The 22,314-nt window shown below is 47.9% G+C and overlaps 2 protein-coding genes and 2 pseudogenes across 8 annotated transcripts in view; 2 read left to right on the top strand and 2 right to left on the bottom strand.

Moving 5' to 3' along the window:
• SAMD4B (sterile alpha motif domain containing 4B) overlaps positions 1-13,345 on the top strand; it is a 47,682-nt gene extending 34,337 nt beyond the window's left edge. For 2 of the 3 annotated variants that reach the window (XM_059666576.1, XM_059666577.1), the window contains 10 exons: positions 115-354; positions 660-769; positions 925-1,011; positions 1,753-2,098; positions 2,776-2,861; positions 3,272-3,390; positions 3,956-4,154; positions 4,343-4,466; positions 6,670-6,753; positions 6,965-13,345. In XM_059666576.1, coding sequence (XP_059522559.1) covers positions 115-354; positions 660-769; positions 925-1,011; positions 1,753-2,098; positions 2,776-2,861; positions 3,272-3,390; positions 3,956-4,154; positions 4,343-4,466; positions 6,670-6,753; positions 6,965-6,993 — 1,424 coding nt within the window. In that variant the 3' untranslated portion in view covers positions 6,994-13,345. The remainder of the gene's footprint in view (positions 1-114; positions 355-659; positions 770-924; positions 1,012-1,752; positions 2,099-2,775; positions 2,862-3,271; positions 3,391-3,955; positions 4,155-4,342; positions 4,467-6,669; positions 6,754-6,964) is intronic. The other variant, XM_059666575.1, reaches the window with a different exon arrangement.
• On the bottom strand, positions 4,630-4,747 carry LOC132217759 (U6 spliceosomal RNA; annotated as a pseudogene).
• Positions 9,203-22,057, bottom strand: PAF1 (PAF1 homolog, Paf1/RNA polymerase II complex component). Of its 5 annotated transcripts, XM_059666581.1 has the most exons (14): positions 21,772-22,054; positions 21,425-21,454; positions 12,899-12,991; positions 12,456-12,577; positions 12,297-12,363; positions 12,104-12,205; positions 11,916-12,021; positions 11,759-11,827; positions 11,570-11,673; positions 11,368-11,484; positions 11,153-11,281; positions 10,119-10,224; positions 9,921-10,011; positions 9,293-9,841 (listed from the first exon to the last, which is right to left on the bottom strand). In XM_059666581.1, the coding sequence occupies exons 1-14, from the start codon at positions 21,816-21,818 to the stop codon at positions 9,426-9,428; spliced, it is 1,599 nt and encodes a 532-aa protein (XP_059522564.1). In that variant the 5' UTR covers positions 21,819-22,054; the 3' UTR covers positions 9,293-9,425. The 5 variants fall into 5 exon arrangements, with proteins under 5 accessions (XP_059522561.1, XP_059522566.1, XP_059522563.1 ...); XM_059666578.1 differs by lacking the exon at positions 10,119-10,224 and having other exon boundaries at positions 9,203-9,841; positions 21,772-22,057; XM_059666583.1 differs by lacking the exon at positions 21,425-21,454 and having other exon boundaries at positions 9,203-9,660; positions 21,772-22,057.
• Positions 13,613-16,920, top strand: LOC132216907 (intraflagellar transport protein 20 homolog; annotated as a pseudogene).
• Positions 22,058-22,314: the final 257 nt, after the last annotated feature.

Below are 22,314 nucleotides of genomic sequence, written 5' to 3'. Positions count from 1 at the left end.
CTCCTTTTTGGAGTCTGGGGCTGAGCCGCCATCCATGGCACTGACCAGGGTGGCATGGTCTACTGTGGTCAGATCCCCAAGCCTGACCTTTTGCCTCTCTTCCTTTCTGGCCAGGTCTCCCCTGCCAAATCCACCCCAGCCCGCTGAAGCGCTCCATGTCGCTCATTCCCACGAGCGCCCAGGCCCCTGGTGAGTGGCCGAGTCCAGAGGAGCTCGGGGCCCGAGCTGCTTTCACCACGCCCGACCACGCACCCCTCTCGCCCCAGAGTAGCGTGGCCTCCTCTGGCAGTGAGCAGACGGAGGAGCAGGGCTCCAGCCGGAACACTTTCCAGGAGGATGGCAGTGGCATGAAAGGTATAACGGGAGGGCAGTGCTAGGACCCTCCAAAGGTTTCTGCAGAGCTTAATGGACAGAAAGGAGCTTGTAGCTGCCACCCTGCCTATCCTATCCCCCCAACCTTCAACTTCCCCTCCCAGGGAAGGGAGAAGTCCGAGGGGAGTAGAAGTCCCTGTCCTTTGGGTTCAGACTGATCTGAGAGACCACCACAAACCCTGGTCTGATGCCCCTGCCCTCAGACACCACAGTGTCTGAGGTAACTGACACAGAGGTAACTGATAGAACAGACTCCTGACCTTATGCCCTCCCTCCTTTTCCAACAGATGTGCCCTCATGGCTCAAGAGCCTCCGTTTGCACAAGTACGCAGCCCTTTTCTCACAGATGAGCTACGAGGAGATGATGACACTGACTGAACAGCATCTGGAGTCTCAGGTAAAGCTCAGGGGACCATCAGGATAGAGTTAGGGTACTATTTTGACACTATCCTTGTGACCTGAGCCTCCTCCAGCTCTTTGAGCTTTGTTGGGGCACCCTAAGTACCTTGACCTGCTATTTCCAGCCTCCTGTCCCCTTCTGCCCTACCACAGAATGTCACCAAAGGTGCCCGCCACAAGATAGCCCTGAGCATCCAGAAGCTGCGTGAGAGGCAGAGCGTCCTCAAGTCCCTGGAGAAGGTGAGGACCTGGTATTCCCCATTTCCACGGTTAGTTGGCTGCCCAGGGGTACCAATAGACTGAAGGCTCTGGGGCATCCTTGCTACCCATGTGGCCTCTCCTCAGGACCTCCCCAGCCCTCGGGTCTGATCTGCAGTGGCCTCAGCCTTAGGGAACCAGACTCTGGGGACCAAGTCTAAGTTGGATGACAGGGCTCTCTTGATACCTCTGTCCTGGGCTCCCTGTCTGTCTGTCCTGGTATGTGTCCCCAGACTGTCTGTTGACAATCTCTTCTCTCTTCTTTCACTCCCATTTCTGACTGGTCTTTCTGGTAGAGCAGAGCATCTCCCTGGGTGCATGATCTCTCCATTTGGTTTGTTTCCCATCTACTCACTCCTTCCATATCTGTCCAATTGCATTCCTTTTACCCCTTCCTTGCCACTTGCCTTCTGGTTTTACCCCCTCAGTTCATAGTCCAGATTTCTACATTCGAATCTGGTTCCACCTTTGGTGGGACCCGAAGGACCCAGGATTAGACCACCTTCTCCTGAGCTCCCTGGGACCCCACCTTGAAGGGGGAAGAGGGAATGTGTGTACAAATGTGTACATGTGTGTGGACTTGTGGTACCTTTACCTTCCTTCTCTATGTGCTGGAACCCAGGTTCCTGCCAAGCACTCTCCAAGCCGTCTCTCCGCATTTGTGTAGTCCTTCTACATAAATGTGGGGTCGGCATGTGACCCCAGCGATGCCCTCCCCTGCAGGACGTGCTGGAAGGAGGAAACCTGCGTAACGCTCTGCAGGAGCTGCAGCAGGTCATCGTCACCCCGATCAAGGCCTACAGTGTTCTCCAGGCCACTGTGGCCCCCACCCCCACCACCTCCACCTCGACTGCCAGGGATGCAGGCCAGGGGGAGCCACTGCTGCCAGGTGCTGAGTCTCCCCTGGCTCATCCCAGCACAGACAAGGGCACTGAGGCCAAGGATCCTCCAGCTGCAGAGAGCTACCCCCCTCCACCAGCTCCAGTTCCCACTGATGGCAGCGAGCCAGCCCCAGCTCCCGTTGCTGACGGAGACATTCCCAGCCAGTTTACACGGGTGATGGGCAAAGGTGAGACCGCCCAGGGCCCAGCAAAAAGTTCTGGGACAGAGAGCCAAGTGAACCTAGGCATTAGGAGTCAAATTCAAGTTAAATAGTGGAAGCAGAACTTTTTAAAGAACCCTGGGGACTAGAACACCATAGAGAGTGACTTGAGACTGAGGTGGCAAGGTCCCTGCCCTCTAGTGTGTCCCGGCTGGTGGTGGGAGACAATGCTCACACTCAAAGCATCTCAAGCCTGAGAAGAAGAGAACAGTATGTCAGTGGAAACCACATACAGTACAGAGTGAACAGATAAGGAGAATTGTTGGTTCTCTCAGAGGTGACTGAAATCCACAGATGAATATGATAAAGCTCTCAAAGGGCAGCATGACGGCATACATAACACTTGGGTCTAGATCCCTTTATCTGTGTGACCTGGGACACACTCAGCCTCTCTGAGCCTCAAGGTTCCTCATGCTAAAAATGCCGGTTGATGAGATTCTTATAAGAGTTCAAAGGAAAAACGGTATCGTTGACCTCATATCTGCCTTATGCCAGGCACTATGCTGGGTGCTTTATGTATCTTCATAAGCCAGGTATCATGCTTGGCACATAACTAGTACTCATCCAGCCTGAGTTTCTTGACTCTCTTTCTGTGGCAGAAGGCATGCTGGGGGTTAACCTCCTACCCTTTCCTATGTCCCCAGTGTGCACCCAGCTGCTGGTGTCTCGACCAGATGAGGAGAACATCACCAGTTACCTCCAGCTAATCGAAAAGTGCCTGACTCATGAGGTGAGTCCTTCCCTAGAGCTCCCAAGAAGAGCAAGGTGACCCCATCACTGTCAGAGCCAACATTCCTTATGTGGCCAATGGGCACTACCTGGCTGGCTTCTGCCAACTTCTCCAGCCCTCATCTCACCACCTACTGGCCCCTCAGCTCCCAGTTCAAACGTTTGTACCTCAGGGACACCTTCACTGGCCCCTCATACTAGATAAGTTTCTTGTGCCTTCTGTGTTTCTCCCTCACAGCACTCATCACTCATCCCCCCAACTGCACTGTAAGCTTCATGTGCACGGGTAACCTCTGCGTCCCAGCATTGCCTGGCACAGAGCAGGCAGTAGATAAATATTTGAGCAAATGGACAGAAGGCAGATCTGAAAGAAACACCCCCTCCCTGCTTAACTTCCCTAATTGTATCTAGGCTTTCACGGAGACGCAGAAGAAACGGTTGCTGTCCTGGAAACAGCAAGTGCTGAAGCTCCTCCGAACCTTCCCGCGCAAAGCCGCACTAGAGATGCAGAACTACCGGCAGCAGAAAGGGTAGGCAGGCAGCCGGGTATGCAGGCCGTCCCTCCCTAGGCCCTTGCTGATTGACAGCTAGTGCTTAGAGGGGTGATTGCATTCTGGGCTGGGAATCCAATGGGACTCATTCAATCACTGGGTGACTTACACACATCACCCAGTGAAGACTTTTCCAGAAGAAAATCAGGATGTTCTTATTGCTAAAATAGGGTACTAGGCAGGCAAAACCAGATTATGTCCTGATAGCAGACCCTTGCCTGTCCCTGTTCTCTTCACCTTGTGTGCAGAGGGCTCTGAGGTCCCTTCTCACTCCCAAACAAATAACAGGAATATCACACATGTGTATTGAAGTTAGGAGAACTGCTTTGCTTGGAGATGAGGAACATTTCCTGTCTCTATCTTGGGGGAACCCCTTGGGCAGGAGGAGACAGAATGTGTGGTGCAGGAACTTGGACAGGAAATCTTTGCTCAGAGCAGGTCTGTGCTGTGTCCTACCCATTGGGATTGTACAGGGACCTGAGGAGGGGTGGAAAGATGGGCCCCATCCACCTAAACTGACACCGTGCCTTCTGCTCTCTCACAGCTGGGCGTTTGGCTCCAACTCACTCCCCATAGCTGGCTCTGTGGGGATGGGGGTGGCCCGGCGGACCCAGCGGCAGTTCCCAATGCCTCCCCGGGCCCTTCCACCCGGCAGAATGGGCCTTCTAAGCCCCTCGGGCATTGGGGGCATTTCCCCCAGACATGCCCTCACCAGCCCCAACCTTGGGGGCCAAGGCCGACAGGTGAGCGGCTAGATATAGAGGGCCTGGTGCTTCTGGGGTTGAGGTGGGTGTTGGTGCCTGGGATGTGTGTGTCCGTATCTTTGATCTGGGCCTGGATTAGAGGGGAGGGGCTCCTTTGCCAGTTCCATTACTCCTGGGCTTGGGTCTCCACCACTCACCCACTTTTTCTCTTCCCATGCCCTTTTCAGAACTTATGGTTTGCCAACCCTGGAGGCAGCAACAGCATGCCCAGCCAGAGCCGTAGCTCTGTGCAGCGCACGCACTCGCTCCCAGTCCACTCCTCGCCGCAGGCCATTCTCATGTTCCCTCCAGGTAAGTGCCCTAGCCCTTGGGATTCTGCCTGCACAACACCCTTAGCTGGCCTTTATCTTCTCTCCTATTTCTTTTACACTCGAGCACCTCTCCCCATCCTTCCAACCTCCTCTCATCGTGGGTTTTCTTGTACTCTTCCCCACCCCCATTTCAATTTTCTCTCTAAGATCTTTTCTTCCTTTCTCTCTTGGTTTTAAATATGCATTTCATCTTGTGCAGGGGCCATACTAATCTTCTCTGTACCATTCCAGTTTTATTACATGTGCTGCCAAAGCGAGCACTGCCTTCCTTTCTCTTTGTTCTCTCACCCCTTACTTCTACTCCCGCATGTCCACATCTCTCCCTGTCATAATTTTGGTATCCATGTCGGTCTCTGTCACCATCTTTTTAGAGGATCATTAAATACTCAGTTTGAAAGGGGTTGAGGGGATGAGAGTCAAAGCAATGAGGTTTTTTTGGAGGTGTCTATCAATCTGGCATTCTTTCAGAAGCCAGGTGACCATTTATCTCTTGGAACAGATTTTTCTTGGATCAAACACCTAAAGGGTGTTTGAGTTGGAGGAACTGTTTTTCCTGTGCTCACAGACCAGCCCAGAGATAGATCAGAATGAGAGTGAAGAGGACAGAAGGGTAGAGAAGTGTTAGCCCTCCCTTGCTCAACCAGTGAGGATGACGCCTCCTGTGCCAAGCCCGATGCTGGGCACCGAGGCTGCCGAGGCAGATAAGGCTACTCTGGAATGGCTGCTGGAGAGACCTTAGGTATGCAGGTGACCCTAAACTCTTCATGTCATAAACTGCCAAATCAGTAGGTATTCTTAATTTATAAGATAATGTGGATTGCCATCTGTTGAAGGTAAGAGACCCTGTTAGTTGTGTGCATCCTTGCACAGGGCCTAGCACCTGTAAATGATGTTATAAGATGATGAACTGCAGGAACAACAACAACAAAAATGAACAATTCTTTTTACTGGTGTGCTATGTGCCGGGCTTTTGTCAGGCAGTTTTACTGCACTGTTTAATCAAACCCTCCCAACTGCAAGTGAGGCACTGATTTCATTCCTATCTGATCAGTCACAAATCTGAGACACAAATAGGTAACTTGCCCAAGGTCAAAAGAGAAGACAGTTAGGTAGTCTGACATGGCCTGAGTTCAGGGTTCAGAGGGGACATGATGAAAGGTGAAGCTGGAGGTGGGAGCAGGGTCTTTTAAACCCAGGTAAAAAGTTCAGATGTAAGGAGCCAGGAAGGGTTTTAAGCAGTGTGGGGTGTGTCTGAGTCCGCCCAGGGAGGGGGCTGTCTCCCAGACTCCAGAAGAGGAAGCCCTTTTGAGAGGTGGTTTGAGGATAAGCTCCGTGGCTGCTGCCCTGGTTTGCCCAATCTGCGTGGCCTGCCCGATCGAATCCATCCCCGAGGAGAAAGTCCAAGAAAGAATGGGAAGAGTTCTAATTAAGCTTCTAAATGAAGTATAGAGCAGGTCATCAGTCAGGGAACACAGTGGCTGCCCAGCACCCACAGTAGATACCCAGACTGTGCCCAAGAAGACAACGTATAGTATGTGTCCACAATAGTCACAGGCTGTGTGGCCTCCAGGAAGCTCCCTCAGCTACACATTACTCTGTCTACAGGTCAAGTTTTCTATTTGTTGGCCAAGCCTCTGCCCTTGCCATTTCTACCTGCTTTTTTTTTTTTTTTTTTTTACAGAGAAGAAGGGAGAGTGATAGTTAGAAACATTGATGAGAGAGAAACATTGATCAGCTGCCTCCTGCACACCCCCTACTGGGGATGTGCCCGCAACCAAGGTACATGCCCTTGACCGGACTCGAACCTGGAACCCTTGAGTCCACAGGCTGATGCTCTATCCACTGAGCCAAACCGGTTCGGGCTCTACCCGCTTTGTGATACACCCAGGCCTGTCTCTGTCCTTTACCTCTGCCTAGTTTGCACCTTCCATCCGAGTGTGTGCCTGTCTCATGTGCTGTTTCTCTGTCTCTCTCTCCCTCCTTTTCCCCCTTGTCTCTCCCAGCCTCTCCCCAATGCCAGCCTATCCTGTCCTTTGTCTTCCTAGCTTTACTCTCCACCTAAGTCCAGTCCTTACCACCTTCATTCTCCTCTGTCCCATACAGACTGTCCCCTTTGTCTTCCTAGCTTTACTCTCCACCTAAGTCCAGTCCTTACCACCTTCATTCTCCTCTGTCCCATACAGACTGTCCGGTCCCTGGGCCTGACCTGGAGATCAACCCCACTCTGGAGTCTCTGTGTCTGAGCATGACAGAACACGCCTTGGGTGGTGAGCATTTCCTCTTTCCCTGACCCAGCTCCCACCTACCCAGCAGCGTCTCCACCTCTGAACTGAGCAACTCATAGTCATCCTTGAGGGGGCCCTCGGGGAGGCTGTACTTCAGGGAGGACCTGACTGGGATGGCAGGCTACCTGAGCATCTTTTCTCAAGCCTCCCACCAGCTCCTGATCTTCCTCCCTTCCTCCCTTTCTTACCACAGATGGGACAGACAAAACCTCCACCATCTGACGGGACCCACAGCCCAGCGCACCCATAGGCTCCCTGGGCGGCGGGCGGGGGCCAACCCCCAACGGGCTTCTCTGCGACAGCGAGAGGGTGGGCTGGCTCAGCTATACATTCTAATATTTTTCTACTCTCTCATCCTTTTAACTTTTGTTTAACATTGGCACCTGCCTTGCTCACTCTCGGGCCCATTGAGGGATCTCTGCCGAGGCCCCGGAAGGTAGGGGCAGCCAGAATAAAGGGGGCAGGAGCTTGGCCAGCCTGCCGGCCCCCCTTTCTTCCTTATAGCTCACCTGGCCCCATCCCACCCCTGCTTCCTCCAGAATGTTCACCTGCCCCTCCTGAGGGAGCAGCTCCCTCATCCCCTGAGACTCACTGACCCACTATCTTATGGGGCCTGCTCAGAACCATCAGACATTTGGGGAGAGACAAGCTGGGTAAGATAACCTGCTCTCCTGATTATTTTGAGAGGCGCTAAGGAGAAGGTAGGTGAGGAGAGGAATCTTTCTCCTCGCCACCTTCTTCTCCTTCCCAATTTCCATCATTCCCCGAGGACAGGAGCCATCCTCTTCTCACTCACCTCCTTTTGCCCTGTTTATCAGAGGTTCTCTACAATTAATTTCTTAGGCCTATTTAAGATACATATTTATATAGTTCTTAACGGTTTTTCTCTGATCATTCCCTCTCATTTTTAGAATCCCCAGGCCTCTTTCTGAGCCAAGAAAGTGGCAGGGGGAACCTGAATTTTATGAGGGGAGAGGGGCAGAGCCCCCTCCTCCAGACCCCCTAGCTCTTCCCCACTTCCCCCCAGCCTTGGCTCCCCAGATGCATTAGTTGAAGGTGGGGAGCCAGGACAGCCAATGAGGTCAGGAAGTCTGTTGCCTTAACATCCCCTTCCCCCATCAACATACTCTTCACTCCCAGGTCTGGTTGCTGAAAGACTTGGGGGTAAGGAATAAGGGAAAGGGGATTGTTTGGTTTTGGTTTCTTCCCCCACTCCCCATTATGTCATGACCTCATTAAGTGGAACACTATATCATAACCCAGAGATTCCCCCAGCCCTGGAGTCATACAGAGCCTCTGGTCCCTGTTCCTACTGCTGGGTTGTGCTGGGGCCCAGGTGGAGGGAGGGGATTTGAGGGTTCAGGTTGTGGGGAAGCCAGGGTCCCCTATTCCAACTCCCTCCCCCCTCAACCCTCCCATACACACTGGGACATTCTCAAGCTTTTCACACCGAAAGGGAAAAAATGTTATTTTTAGATACATTTTATGAATAACTTTTGTTATGAATATGGCTGGTAACCATTGTGTATGTTATTAAAGATGTTGGGAAAAAACAAAAAACCAAAAAAATTTTAAAACCACCGCCCTCCCAGCACTCTCACCCCATTCCCCTATTTTTGCCCCTGCCCTCCAGGTCTGGACCTCCCTCAACTCTGAGCCCAGGGAGAGGGAAAAAGCCTGGGGGAGAGGGGGTGTAGCCCTGGGGACCTGCTCCAGGTCCCTACCTCCTCTCCCAGTGCCGGGCTGGGTGGGGTGTCAGGTTTATTTATGTACCTCTTGCACACTCATCAACCTATGCAAGTCCCCCACCCCGGCCCCTCCATGTTTCTGTGCCTTTGCTCATTCCCCTCAAACTCCCAGGGCTTCCCCAATTCCCCTCCCACTAGCCCAGGGAAGTGGGATGGACAGGGGCCACCTCGTTTGGAATCTGCAGGGTGTCCCTCTTACAGGACCCTCACCTCCTCCCAGCCAGTCCCATCTTGTTCACTATTCATCAGGGTGAGCTGGCTCTGCCTGGCACTGGGAGGTAGTGAGGGACACCCTCCCGCCCAACACACACACACACACAATGGGAGGCAATGCTGCCTCCCTCCCCCAACCTGACCAGAGTGTGCAGGACGCTGGCGGCCTCACTCTGATGGGCAGGACCCTGACCCTCCAGCTCCAGCCCCCAGACACTCCCCACCCCCACCCCCACCCCCGCCATGATTTCACCCTCCCTTCTATCCCCAGCCCCACTGGCAGAATCAGCTTTGAGTAACTGTACAGTTTTTCTCGCTGTTGGAGATTTATTTGTTGGCGTTTCACTTGTTTAATGGTCTGGGCTTATTTTGGAAAAAAAGAAAAAAAAGAAACAACATAACAAAAAAAGGATTCTGATCTTTGTTATGCTACATTTCCTTTAAAACCTGGGCCTTTGCTTCTATGCCGTTTAGCTGAGGCCACTGAGTACCGGGGGGATGGAGAAGCTGATGGAGTGCGAGGGGGGCGATGTAGACAGAAGGAGACCATAAGGACTGGGAAGGGGAGAAACTGGTTTTATTAACAGCAAAGGGTTGGAGGAGAGAAGGGAAACAGTGAAAGGCTCGCAAATACACCACAGAGAAGTGCCTTCCTGCACAGAATCACCATGTCTGCGCCGGCCCGGACAGGACTCAGTCACTGTCACTGTCTGCCTCGCTGGAATCAGAAGCTGGGGCTTCACTGCCATCCTCCTGGGCTGAGTGCTCACTGCCACTGGGGAAGGGACTGGCGCTGCCACTGGGGCTGCGGCTGGGACTGGGGCTCCGCTGGTCACCTCCATCGCTGCCACTCTCTGAATCATTGTCACTACCATGGGCCCGTCCTCTGTCTTCGTCATCAGAGTCGGCGTCCTCTGAGTCCGCATCACTGCCGAAGATCTCCTCTTTGTCCCGGGCAGCTCGGGCCTCATCCTCACTGCTCTCCTCGCCGCTACCACTCTTGTCACTTGCTTCATCCCTATCACCCTCTTCCCGCTCACTCTCACTGCCTGAGCGCTCATCCTCACTGCCTTCTTTCTCACTGCTGCTGTCCTTCTCTTGCTCCTCATCTGTTGAGGGAACAGAAAGAAGTGAGACCCAGTTTTCCACCCTCCCAGGGTTTCCAGGGATTAGCTTATGCAGCTTTACCTGAGCCCCCAGCTTCTTTCTCTTCTGTCTCCATTTCTTCTTCCTCCTCTTCCTCAGGTTCATGGTTCTCCAGCTGGGCCTTCCGTGCCTCCTGGGAAGCAGCAGGAGGGGAGGGAAAGTATTCTATCAGGCTTCTGTTTCCCTCTTTACCCACCACCACACTCCCCATGGGTTCCCTGAACCAGTGGTAATTGTTACCTGGGCTTCTAATTCCTTCTCATTCATGTCCCGGTGTTTGACCACAAGCAGGGCATTGGTACCCGACTGAACCCCAGCCTTGGCCCTGCGCTTACTTAGGCGGACCCTGCAGTGGGCAAGTTGGGAGAGGGGCGAGGAAGATGCAGTTAAAAACCCCAGTGAGGGGTATGGTTCAACTTGGTTCTTCAATTCCTCACCAATGCTTAGCCCAGAACAGATAAGAATAAATACAGATTTAATAAGGGAGACTAAACTCTGGTTTGGGGCAGACGAGGGGAAAGGTTATTGCTCCCAAGATACCAATTTGATTGCTCTGCACTTTATAAAGTGTGTGTATAGACTTTAATATGAATTAGTTACCAACACTTAAAAACATAGAACCTAGATCTCTGGTTTAGGGAAAATATGAATCTATGGCCCCGTTACACAGGCCTCTTAGCCTTCTACAGCATGTCAGCAATGGGTTGGAATCTTTTGTTGAGCTGGGTTGTGGTGCCCCTTAGAGAGTGCCAAGAGCTCTAGGTCACCCAGACCCCACCAGCCCATTGTGCCTTCTTTCACATTTCCTCGTTGGCTTACAGGATCAGAATTTGTAATCTCTACTTAAAATTCAAGGTCACACTTTTTCCCAACCCTTATACCAAAGGCCCCAGCCAAAAATAATCTTTTAGCCATCAGGGAAAAGTTTTGGGGTCACATTTTTTAACTTGGGTATCCAGGATTTCATTTTAAATATGCTAATTTTATGTATAACCCCATACTTTAGCTATGTTTACTTTCACATGAAGTCTCTTAATATCAGGAAATTTGGCTGTCTACCCTGCATAAAAGGTCTAAATATCTCTAGTGGGTTACTGTGTTAGAAACAGATCTAGCCCACATGCATGAGCAGGCTTCTGCTAGTCGCTTACAAATGCATGTGACAAATCCTTGGGTACAAATGACCTCCAAGGTGGCATATCCTAGGGTCTTGACCCTGAAGCATGGGCCCAGGCTACTCTGAGGTAGAAATCTGAGGTATATGCGCTGAGTACCTGGTCTCCAACTCATTGTAGTAAACTCCATCACCCTCTCGGAAGATGAAGAAGTAGTTTTCCTCATAACCCTTGCTAGCTTTGTTCTTCACATTCCAGTTGTACTCCCGAGCAATCTTGTAGTCATATCTGAGGATGAGGGGGACAGGGTTAGCCCCATTTCTTCCCTTTGAGGGAGAAAGAGAGACACACTTCTCAATCCCCAACCCACGCACACATCATCCGGTGCATAGTCCATTTCCTCTTCCTGGTCCCGCTTTCGTTTCTTCAATGTCTCTTCCACAGGCAGGAAGTAGGCCACAAACTGGTTCCCTTCCTCATCCATCATGCCCCTGGTTGGGGGAAGAGGAAGAGCAGTGATAAATGAGGACAAAGGGCAATGAGAAATAGGCCAAGGTTGGCAGCAGGGACACTTACCTGATCATGGCTTGAGACATCATCTCCAATGCAGCTGCACCACTCGTGTCCTTGGGGGCTGGGTCTGAGTCAAAGATTACCTGAGCACATGGATTAATCCACATCTGTTGGACAGAGGACACTGGAGTTAGAAGTGAGATGTGCAGAGATGACAGGCTATCTCGCTCTGCCTCCTGTACCAAATCTGACCTTAAAGTCTGGGAAGACGGGCATGACCTCCACCGGTGTCACTCGGGGCTTGCTGTAATGCTGGGAGATCTGGTAGGGACAAAAACAGGGTGAGAAGGAGGATGAAGAGCTTGAAGCCACCTCTTTTTCTGCCTCCCCATCTTAGTCCCTCAGTTACCGACTTCTGGGCATCCTCAAAAGTCTTCTCAATGGCTGTTATCTGGCTATCCCTATCTTTGTAAATTTCTTCCTCAGTGAACTGCTGTTTTACAGAAACCCCAATCCTACGGGTGAAGAGAAAGGCCTTTAGGGACCACTGGACACATCTGAAATTTCTACCTTCCCTCCCTACCTACCACAACTTACTTCACCTCAGGCTTCTCATTGGAGATGCCATAACGGTTGAACTCAGTGGAGATATACTCTGTCTTCCGCATCCATGGCACCACCTTTGCATGCTGCTGAGACCTAAGGTGGAGGATCAGACACTTCAGGACCTCACCACCCTCCTTCCATTGGAGCCAGTCCCCAGTCCCCACTCAGCATCCTACCCCCTCACCTCTTGGAGCTAGTGGGGGCCTGAATCTCTTCTTCCAGAAGCTTCTCATCAGCTGGATCTAAGAGTACTAGAGGAGAGAAAGGGGGTAAGAAACCATGATGGAGGTCCAGGCCTGGCCTTTGCTAGTCTAAAGCAGGTCCTCCCTGCCTCGCTACATACCATTGGGGTCAATGCGGTAGGTGTCAGGGTTGATGAGGTCAATGGTGACCCCCAGGTCTGGCTCAGTCAGGAGGTCATGTTTGTGCTGTTTTTCCAAGGAAGTTGCTTTGTACTGAACGAACCTGGGTAGGGAAACATGCCCATTATGGTTTCCTGACTCAGCTTTACCCCTCAAATCCCTGCTTCACAGAGGCTAAACTTCTATAGGGAGGAACTCAAGAGTGGAGTGTTCCCCCATGTCCAAGTCCGAACACTTGCTCTCCAATGGAAAGAGACTTGGACACTGCTTGCTCATTACCAAATGTTTATCAGGCACCTACTACTGTAGTATGTGCAGGGTACTGTTCTAGGCCCAGAAGAGAGAACAATCAATAAGAGAAGCAGTCCTTGCCTGCAAGAGCTCATACTCTGAGTTGTTTCCCATTCCCAATCTTAAGTCTCACCTGTTCTGGTCGAAAGGGTAGGTAATAAACTTGGGGTCGAAGGGGATGTCAGGGAGGCTATTGCAGTACTTGACTCGGCAGACCACTCCAGATCTATGAATAGAACAGCTCCTTTAAAAAGCTACTATGAAGGTCAAAAGAAAAAGTATCAAACTCAAACTACAGTAAGTAGAGAGGAGACAACACAAAAAAAACCGAAAACATAACGTCAATAACAAAATGTGGAGGGGGTGTAAAAATGTAATCCTTATAGAATATATTTGAATTTAAATGCCTATTAGCTTAAAACAAACTGCTAGTGATAGCCATAAACCTCAAAAGCTATACAAAACCTACAAAAGTTATACAAAGAAGAGAAGGAACCCAAACAAAATACTAAAGAAAGCCAGCAAACCACAAGAAGGAACAAAGGAGAGCTATAAAAATGACCAAAAAGTGAACAAAATGGCAGTAAGTGCATACTTGCCAATAATTACTTTAAATGTTTCTCTCGTTGATGTTTCTAACTCTCTATCCCTCTCCCTTCCTCTGTAAAAAATCAATAAAATATATTTTTTAAAAAAAGAAAATAGATCCAGAGACAATGGGGGGTGGGGGAAGTGTTAGCAACCAAAGGACTTGTATGCATGCATATTAGCATAACCAATGGACACAGACACTGGGGCGGTGGGGGTTTGCCCAAGGTGGGAATGGCGGGGGAGTGGGGGTGTCAATCAGGGAAAAAGGAGACATATGTAAAACCTTAGACAGTAAGTTAAAAAAAAATGACCCAACAAGGGTAGTGGTGGCAGTAGCAGCAAAAAAGAAACAAAAACATGACACAGCTACATGTTGCTTACAAGAGACTCACTTCAAATTGAAAGACATATATAGACTGATGCCTGGCCAGTGTGGCTCAGTGGTTGAGCGTTGACCCATGCACCAAGAGGACACGGGTTCAATTCCAGTCAGGGCACATGCCTGGGTTGCAGACCCGATCCCCAGTAGGGGGCATGCAGGAGGCAGGCAATCGATGTTCTCTCTCATTGATGTTTCTATCTCTCCCTCTCCCTAAAATCAAAAAAACATTTAAAAAAAAATACATATACCAGCTCAGCCAGTGTGGTTCAATGGTTGAGTGTTGACCTATGAACCAGGAAGTCATGGTTAGATTCCCATTCGGGGCACATGCCTGGGTTTCAGGCTCGATCCCTAGTAGATCAGTGATTCTTTTTCATCATTGATATTTGTATTTCTCTCCCTCTCCCTCTTTGAAATAAAAAAACATATATTAAAGAAAAAAAGGCATATACCGGCTGAGAGTGAAAGGATGGAAAAAAGATACCCCATATAAATAGAAACAAAAGGAAAGCTGGATCCCTGGCTAGGTAGTTCAATTGGTTAGAGCATTGTTCTGATATGCCAAGGTTGCAGATTCAATCCCCAGTCAGGACACATCAACCACTGAATACATAAATAAGTGGAACAACAAATCAGTGTTTCTCTCTAAAAATCAGGAAATATAAAATGTTTTTTTAAAATGTTTTTATTTGTAGATAGAGAGGAAGGGAGAGGAAGAGATAGAAACATCTATGAGAGAGAACATCAATCAATTGCCACCTGCACGTCCCCTACTGGGGATTGGGCCTGCAACTGAGTCATGTGCCCTGACTGGGAATTGGATGATGCTTAATCCACTGAGCCACATCAGCCAGGCTATAAATTTTTAATAAAAATAAACTGCTGTAGCCATGGCAGCAGCTGAGACTGGTGGGCCAGGTACCGCTGCTGCGGACCAGAGAGAAACTACCTGCCAACTTCAGCCTGGGCTGTTTGCCACCGCTGCAGGGTCGGAAGCTATGGCCAAGGACATCCTGGGTGAAGCAGGGCTACACTTTGATGAACTAAACAAGCTGCGGGTGTTGGAACCAGAGGTTACCCAGACCATAGAGCTCAAGGAAGGGCTTTGTGGACAAAATTGGCCAATTTCAGAAAATACTAGTAGTTGGTGGTTTACTTGAGCTTGCTGACCAACTTGCAAAAGAAGCAGAAAAGGAGAAGATGAAGGCCTTTGGTGCTCAGAATTTGCTCAAATTTATAGCAAAACAGAGAGAAGCCCAACAGCCCAACTCCAAGGACTAATAGCAGAAAAGAAAATGCAGCTTGAAAGACACTGGGTTGAATAGGAAGCCTTGCATAAAGTAGAAGCAAAACAAAATGAATTTATTGGCCAATTTATTTTTCAGAAATGAAATGAAAATTCCATTATATAGCACGAGGGCAGAAAAAGCAATAAATTATTGTTTTCAAATGGAAAAAAAAATTTAAAAAATGGAGTAGCAATAACCATATCAGACAAAACAGACTTTAAAACAAAAAATGTAAAGACAAACAAGGACACTACATAATTACAGAGGGTAAATCCAAGAAGAGAATAAAGCAATTGTAAATATCTACATACCCAACATAGGAGCACCTAAATATATAAAGCAAATATTAATGGACATAAAGGGAGAAATCCACAGTAATAAAATACAGTAGGTAACTTTAACACCCCATTCACATCAATGGATAAGTTCATTGAGACACAAAATTAATAGGGAAATAATGGCCTTAACTGTCACATTAGACCAGATGGACTTAATGGACATTTATAAAACGTTTCATCCCAAAAGCTGCAGAATGCACTTTTTTAAAAAATGTATTTTATTGATTTTTTACAGAGATGAAGGGAGAGGGATAGAGAGTTAGAAACATCGATGAGAGAGAGAAACATCAATCAGCTGCCTCCTGCATACCCTACTGGGTATGTGCCTGCAACCAAGGTACATGCCCTTGGCCGGAATCAAACCTGGGACCCTTCAGTCCGCAGGCCAACGCTCTATCCACTAAGCCAAACCAGTTAGGGCAGAATGCACATTTTTTAAATGCACATGGCACACCCTTCAGACTAGGACCACAAAACAAGCCTCAAATTCAAAAAGATTGAAATCATTATCAAGCATCTTTTCTAACCTCAATATCATCCAACTAGTAATCAACTACGGGAAGAAAACTAGGGAAAAAAACATGGAGACTAAACAACATAGGTATGTTGAAAGAAAACTTTTCAAGATTTACTGGATGCAGTAAAAGCAGCTTTAAGAAGGAAGCTCATAGTTATACAGGCCTACCTCAAAAAATGAGAAAAATCCCAATAGCCCTGGCCAGTATGGCTCTCTTGGTTGGATGTCATCCTGGGCACCAAAAGGTTGCTGGTTCAATTCCCAGTCAGGGGACATGTCCCAGCAGCAGGCATACAGGAAGCAGCCAATCGATGTTTCGCTCTCACATCTATGTTTCTCTCTCTCTTTAAAAATAAATTCTTGCCCTAGCCATTTTGGCTCGTGTATAGAGCAATGGCCTGCAGACTGAAGGGTCCTGGGTTCTATTCTGGTCAAGGGCACATGCCTGGGTTGCAGGCTGGATCCCTAATAGGGGTGTGTGCAGAAGGCAGCCAATCAATGATTCTCTCTCATCATTGATGTTTCTGTCTCTATCTCCCTCTCCCTTGCTCTCTGAAATCAATAAAAAATATATATATTTTTAAAAGTCAATTCTTAAAAATCTTTTAAAAAGGAAAATCCAAATAAACAATCTAACTCTATACCTAAGGAAACTAGAAAAGAACAAATAAAACCCAAAGTAAACAGAAGGAAGGAAATAGTTAAGATCAGAATGGAAATAAATAGAAATTTTAAAAACAGTAGAAAACATCAATTAGACTAAAAGCTGATTCCTTGAAAAGATAAACAAATTTAACAAACCTTTAGTAAAGAAGGCCCAAATAAAATCATAAATGAAAGAGAAGGTACAGCCAACACCACAGATAAACAGAGTCACTCAAAAAATACAATTATAGGCTAACAAATTTGACAACCTAGAAGAAATGGATAAATTTCTAGAAATAACATAACCTCCTTAGACTGAACCAGATTGAAATAGAAAATCTAAACAGAGCAATTACTGGCAATGAAATTGAAGTAGTAATAAAAAAAACTCTCGCCCTAGCCGGTTTGGCTCGGTGGATAGAGCGTCGGCCTGCGGACTGAAAGGTCCCAGATTCGATTCCGGTCAAGGGCATGTACCTTGGTTGCGGGCACATCCCCAGTAGTGGGTGTGCAGGAGGCAGCTGATCGATGTTTCTCTCTCATCGATGTTTCCAACTCTCTATCTCTCTCCCTTCCTCTCTGTAAAAAATCAATAAAATATATTTAAAAAAAAAAAAAAACTCTCAACAAATAAAAGTCCAGGACCAAATGGCTTCATAGGTGAATTCCACCAAACATTCAAAGAGTTAACATCAATCCTTAAACTATCTCCAAAAATTGAAAAGGAAGGAACACTTCCAAATTCATTCTACAAAGACAGCATTACCTTAATACTGAAACCAAAGACATTACAAAAAGGGAGCATTTGAGATCTTGCTCTCCTGCATGTTAGCTTGGCTCAAATAAACTCTTATAAAAAGTAAAAAAAAAAAAAAAAAAAAAAAGCCCTAGCCAGTTTGGCTCAGTGGATAGAGCGTCGGCCTGCGGACCAAAGGGTCCCAGGTTCAATTCCAGTCTTGGGCACATACCTCAGTTGCGGGCTTGTGCAGGAGACAATCAATAGATGTGTTTCTCTCAATCCATGTTTCTCTCTTTCCCTCTCTCTTCCACTCTCCCTAAAAATCAGTGGAAAAATATCCTTGGGTGAGGATTAACAACAACAAAAGAAAATTACTAGCTAATATTCTTGATGAACACAGATGCAAAAATTCTCAACAAAATATTAGCAAACTGGACTCAACAATACATTAAAAGGGTTATACACCATGACCAAGTGGGATTTATCCCAGTGATGCAAAGATGGTTCAATATCAGTAAATCAATTTGACACATCAAGTTAAAAAAAAAAAAAAAGGATAAATGCAGAGAAAGTGTTTGATAAAATTAAGCATCATTTTGCCTGGCCAGTGTGTGGATCAGTGGTTGAGCACTGATCCATGAACCAAGAGGTCACCAGTTCAATTCCCAGTGAAGGCACGTGCCCAGGTTGTGGGCTAATCTACACCAAAGGAGACAAGAATATATAATAAATCCTAGCCACAGCAATCAGACAGGGGTGTACAGGAGGCAGCCAATAAACGTTTCTCTCTCATTGATGTTTCCATTCTCCTCCCTTCCTCTCTCTCTAAAATCAATAAAAACATTATCTTTAAAAATTAAGCATCATTTTATGATAAAAGCTCTCTACAAAGTGCTTATGGAAGGGACATAACATAATAAAGGCTTATATATGCCAAACCCACAGCTAATATACTCAATGGTGAAAAGCTGAAAGCTTTTCCTCTAAGATCAGAAAAAAGACAAGGACGCTCATTATCACCACTTCTATTCAACGTAGTATTGGAAATCCTAGCCACAGCAATCAGACAAGAAAAAGAAAAAAAAAAGCATCCAAATCAGAAAGGAAGAACTAAAACTCTCATTATTTGCAGATGACATACAATATATAAAAAACCCTAAATAATCCCACCAAAAAGAAATTAGAATAAATGAATTCAGTAAAGTTGTAGGATACAGACTCAATATACAGAAATCTGTGGCATTTCTACATACCAATAACAAATGATAAGGAGAAATTAAGAAAAACCCATTTACAATTACATCAAAAAGCATAAAACACCTAGGAATAAATTTAACCAAAGGCATAAAAGACCTCTACTCAGAAAACTGTAAGACACTGAAGAAATAAGTTGAAAATGTGAATAAATGGAAGACATACCTTGCTCATGGATTGTAAGGATTAATATTGTTAAAATGTCCTTACTACCTAAAGCAAATTACAGAGTCCATGTTATCCCTATTAAAACACCAATGGCATTCGTCTCAGAACTATAACGAATCCTAAAATTTCTATGGAACCACAAAAGACTCCAAATAGCCAAAGAAATTTTGAAAAAGAACGAAGTGGAAGATGGTTCCATACTCCCTGATAAGCTATGGTATAAAGCTACAATAATCAAAACAGTATGGTACTAGAATAAAACACACAGATCGCCCAGCCAGTGTTCTCAGTGTTGGGTGCCGACCTATGAACCGGGAGGTCGAGGTTCCATTCCCTGTCAGGGCGCATGCCTGGGTTGTAAGCTTAGTCCCCAAATGGGAGGTGTGCAGGGGGCTGCCGATCAATGATTATCATCATTTGACAGTTTTCTCTCTCTCTCCCTTTCTGAAATCAATAAAAATATATTTTAAAAAGCCAAAACAGCCGAAACCGGTTTGGCTCAATGGATAAAGCATCGGCCTGTGGACTGAAGGGTCCCGGGTTCGATTCCGGTCAGGGGCATGTACCTGGGTTGCGGGCACATCCCCAGTGGAGGATGTGCAGGAGGCAACTGATCGATGTTTCTCTCTCATCGATGTTTCTAACTCTCTATCTCTCTCCCTTCCTCTCTGTAGAAAATCAATAAAATATATTTAAAAAAAAAAAAAAAAGCCAAAACATAGTTCTAGCCGGTTTGGCTCAGTGGATAGAGCCTGCAGACTGAAGGGTTCCAGGTTCAATTCCGGTCAAGGGCACATGCCCAAGTTGCAGGCTCAATCCCCAGTAGGGGGTGTGCAGGAGGCAGCCAATCAATGATTCCCTCTCACTGATGTTTCTACCTCCTGCTCCCTTCCTCTCTAAAACCAATAAAATATATTGAAAAATACTAATAAATTTTAAATATAAATAAATAAAAATAAACAAATGGGACGACATCAAACTAAAAAGGTTTTGCACATTCAAAAGAAACCATCTACAAAATGAAAATACAACCTACTGAGAGAAGACTTTTACAAATGATATATCCAATAATGGGTTAATATCCAAAATATATTAGGAACTCACAACTTATCAAAACAAAACAAAAACAAAACCCACGAACACACACACAAAAACAATCCTAATATATAAAAACCCTGGGTCCGTCAGCACTGGGTTGCCATGGCGACCCAGCACTGACAGCTGTGGCTGCAGGCATGGTGACCCAGCGCTGACTGCTGAGGGGGCTGTGAATCAGGCCCGGTGAGATGCCTGAAGAGAAAAGCAGGGTCTGATCCATAGCCATTGTGGCAGCTGTTGATCAGCACTTGCCTCTCTGATCAGGCCCTGCTGATAGGCCCAGAGATGCTGACTGGCATAGAAACCGATCAATCAGAACCAAATTGGCCAGCAGAGGAGGGCATTTGGGGGCGAGATCAGGCCTACAGGAGTGGGCAGTTGGGGGTGATCAGGCTGGCAGGGAAAGGCAGTTGAGAGGCGAGATCAGGCCAGCAGGGGAGGGCCATTGAGGACGAGAGATCAGGCCAGCAGGAGAGGGCAGTTGGGGGCAGGCGAGATCAGGTTGGCAGGGGAAGGCCATTGGGGGAGAGATCAGGTTGGCAGGGGAGGGCAGTTGGGGGCAGGCGAGATCAGGTTGGCAGGGGAAGGCCATTGGGGGAGAGATCAGGTTGGCAGGGGAGGGCAGTTGGGGGCGATCAGACAGGCAGGCAGAGAGGTTAGGGGCAATCAGGCAGGCAGGCAGAGGGGTCGGGGCAGGCAGGCAGAGGGGTTGGGGCAGGCAGGCAGAGGCAGTTAGGGGCAATCAGGCAGTCAGGCAAGTGAGCGGTTAGGAGCCAGCGGTCCCAGATTGTGAGAGGGATGTCCGACTGCCGGTTTAGGCCCAATCCCATAGGAATCGGGCAGTCAGCCATCCTCCAAGGGATCCCCAATCGGAGAGGGTGCAGGCTGGGCTGAGGGAACCCTCTCCTCTGTGCATGAATTTCATGCACTGGCCACTAGTCCATTTATAAATAGGGAGAGGACCTGAATAGACATTCTCCAAAGAGGACAAACAGATGGCCAACAGACATATGAAAAGATGCTCAACATCATCAGGGAAATGCAAATTAAAACCACAATGATTGTCACCACCTGTCAGAATGAACAAATAAGTGCTGGTGAGGATGTGGAGAAAAGGGAATTCTCATACACTGTTGGTGGGATTGTAAATTAGCGCAGCCACTATGGAAAACAATACAAAGATTCCTCAAAACATTAAACCCTACGTCCACTGCAGCATTACTAGTAATAGCTGAGATACAGAAGCAACCTAGATGTCCATCAATAGATGACTGGATAAAGAAGATTCAATATATATATTGAAATATTATTCAACAATAAAAAAGAATAAAAATTTGCCATTTGGGACAACAGGGGTGTATCCAGACGGTGTTATGCTAAATGAAATAGAGAAACAAATGCCACATGATTCCACTAAAAAACCCCACACAAAACAAATGAATAAACAAAACAAAATAGAAACAGACCCATAGATATAGAGAAACAGCTAATGGTTGCCAAAGGGGAGGAGGATGGGGGTTTGGGAATAAAAAAATAAAAACCGCTGATACATTGGGTGTGGAAACTGGCCCTTGCTGCCCACCTGTTTCCCACCCCCCATTGGCCCCACCCCTCTTAGGAAAACAGAATGGGGCTCACCTCTCAGGCAGAGTCCGATGGGAATTGGGCCTGGTGGGTAAGAGAGAGAGAAACATTGGTAGAAAGATGGAGAAGACGAAATTGACAGGAGTGAAGGGGGCATCTCCAAGTTTTTAAAAGAGGATTGCCTTTCTGAATAAAATCTCCAAGAGTTTAATTCTCGAACTCCATTGGGGGGGGTGGGGGGGGACAACACCCCATCCCTAAAGAAACCCCTCTCTTCTGAGTGCTCCGTGACATCACGGACAGACCTGGGGGGGTTGCGACGCTAGAAGTAGACTCTGAGCCCGACCCCCCGCCTCGCCGAAACCTGGACAGACAATAAAGCTATAAGGTGAAGCGTTTACCTGTGGCCATCTTCCCGCTGTGCCTGGGTCTGGATGGTGGGCGCCATGGCGACGAGGCGACAGCAGTCCGGACCTGGCCGAGCCGCGGGGAGACAAAGTGGGGCGCGCCGACCTCGACCGACACCTAATCCGAGGCAGCGCTCGGGCCGGCGCCCGGGTCCGTGAGGCCAGCGTCGGGCTGAGGTGGGCCAGTGCGAGGAGTTCCAGGGGAGACAGGTAAACGCGCAGCCGCCGACTTTCAGCTGCGGATCCACCAACCGCCGCCAGGAGAATGGGCACGGACCAATCTCCTTGAGCCGCGAATTCTTCTGGGAAATAGAGTCCGGGTTAAACCCACACCCGGATTGGTCAGCAGCTGGGAAAGGGGCGGAGCGAGAGAAGAGGCTTTTGTGATTGGTGAATAGGTATCTTTAGTATGGGACGTAGGATTTGGGAATCAAGTCTTGGAAGCGCCTTCTTTCCTCCCATTGGCTGAATTGTTTTGAGTGGCGCTAACTAGCAAACCGGGCCTGGAGCGGAAGACGCTAAAAAGAAATCTGAAGA

This window comes from Myotis daubentonii, chromosome 15 (assembly GCF_963259705.1).
Source record: "Myotis daubentonii chromosome 15, mMyoDau2.1, whole genome shotgun sequence".
NCBI lineage: Eukaryota > Metazoa > Chordata > Mammalia > Chiroptera > Vespertilionidae > Myotis > Myotis daubentonii.
Note: the sequence above shows the minus strand (reverse complement) of the source record. Positions and strands in the feature narration are given on the sequence as shown.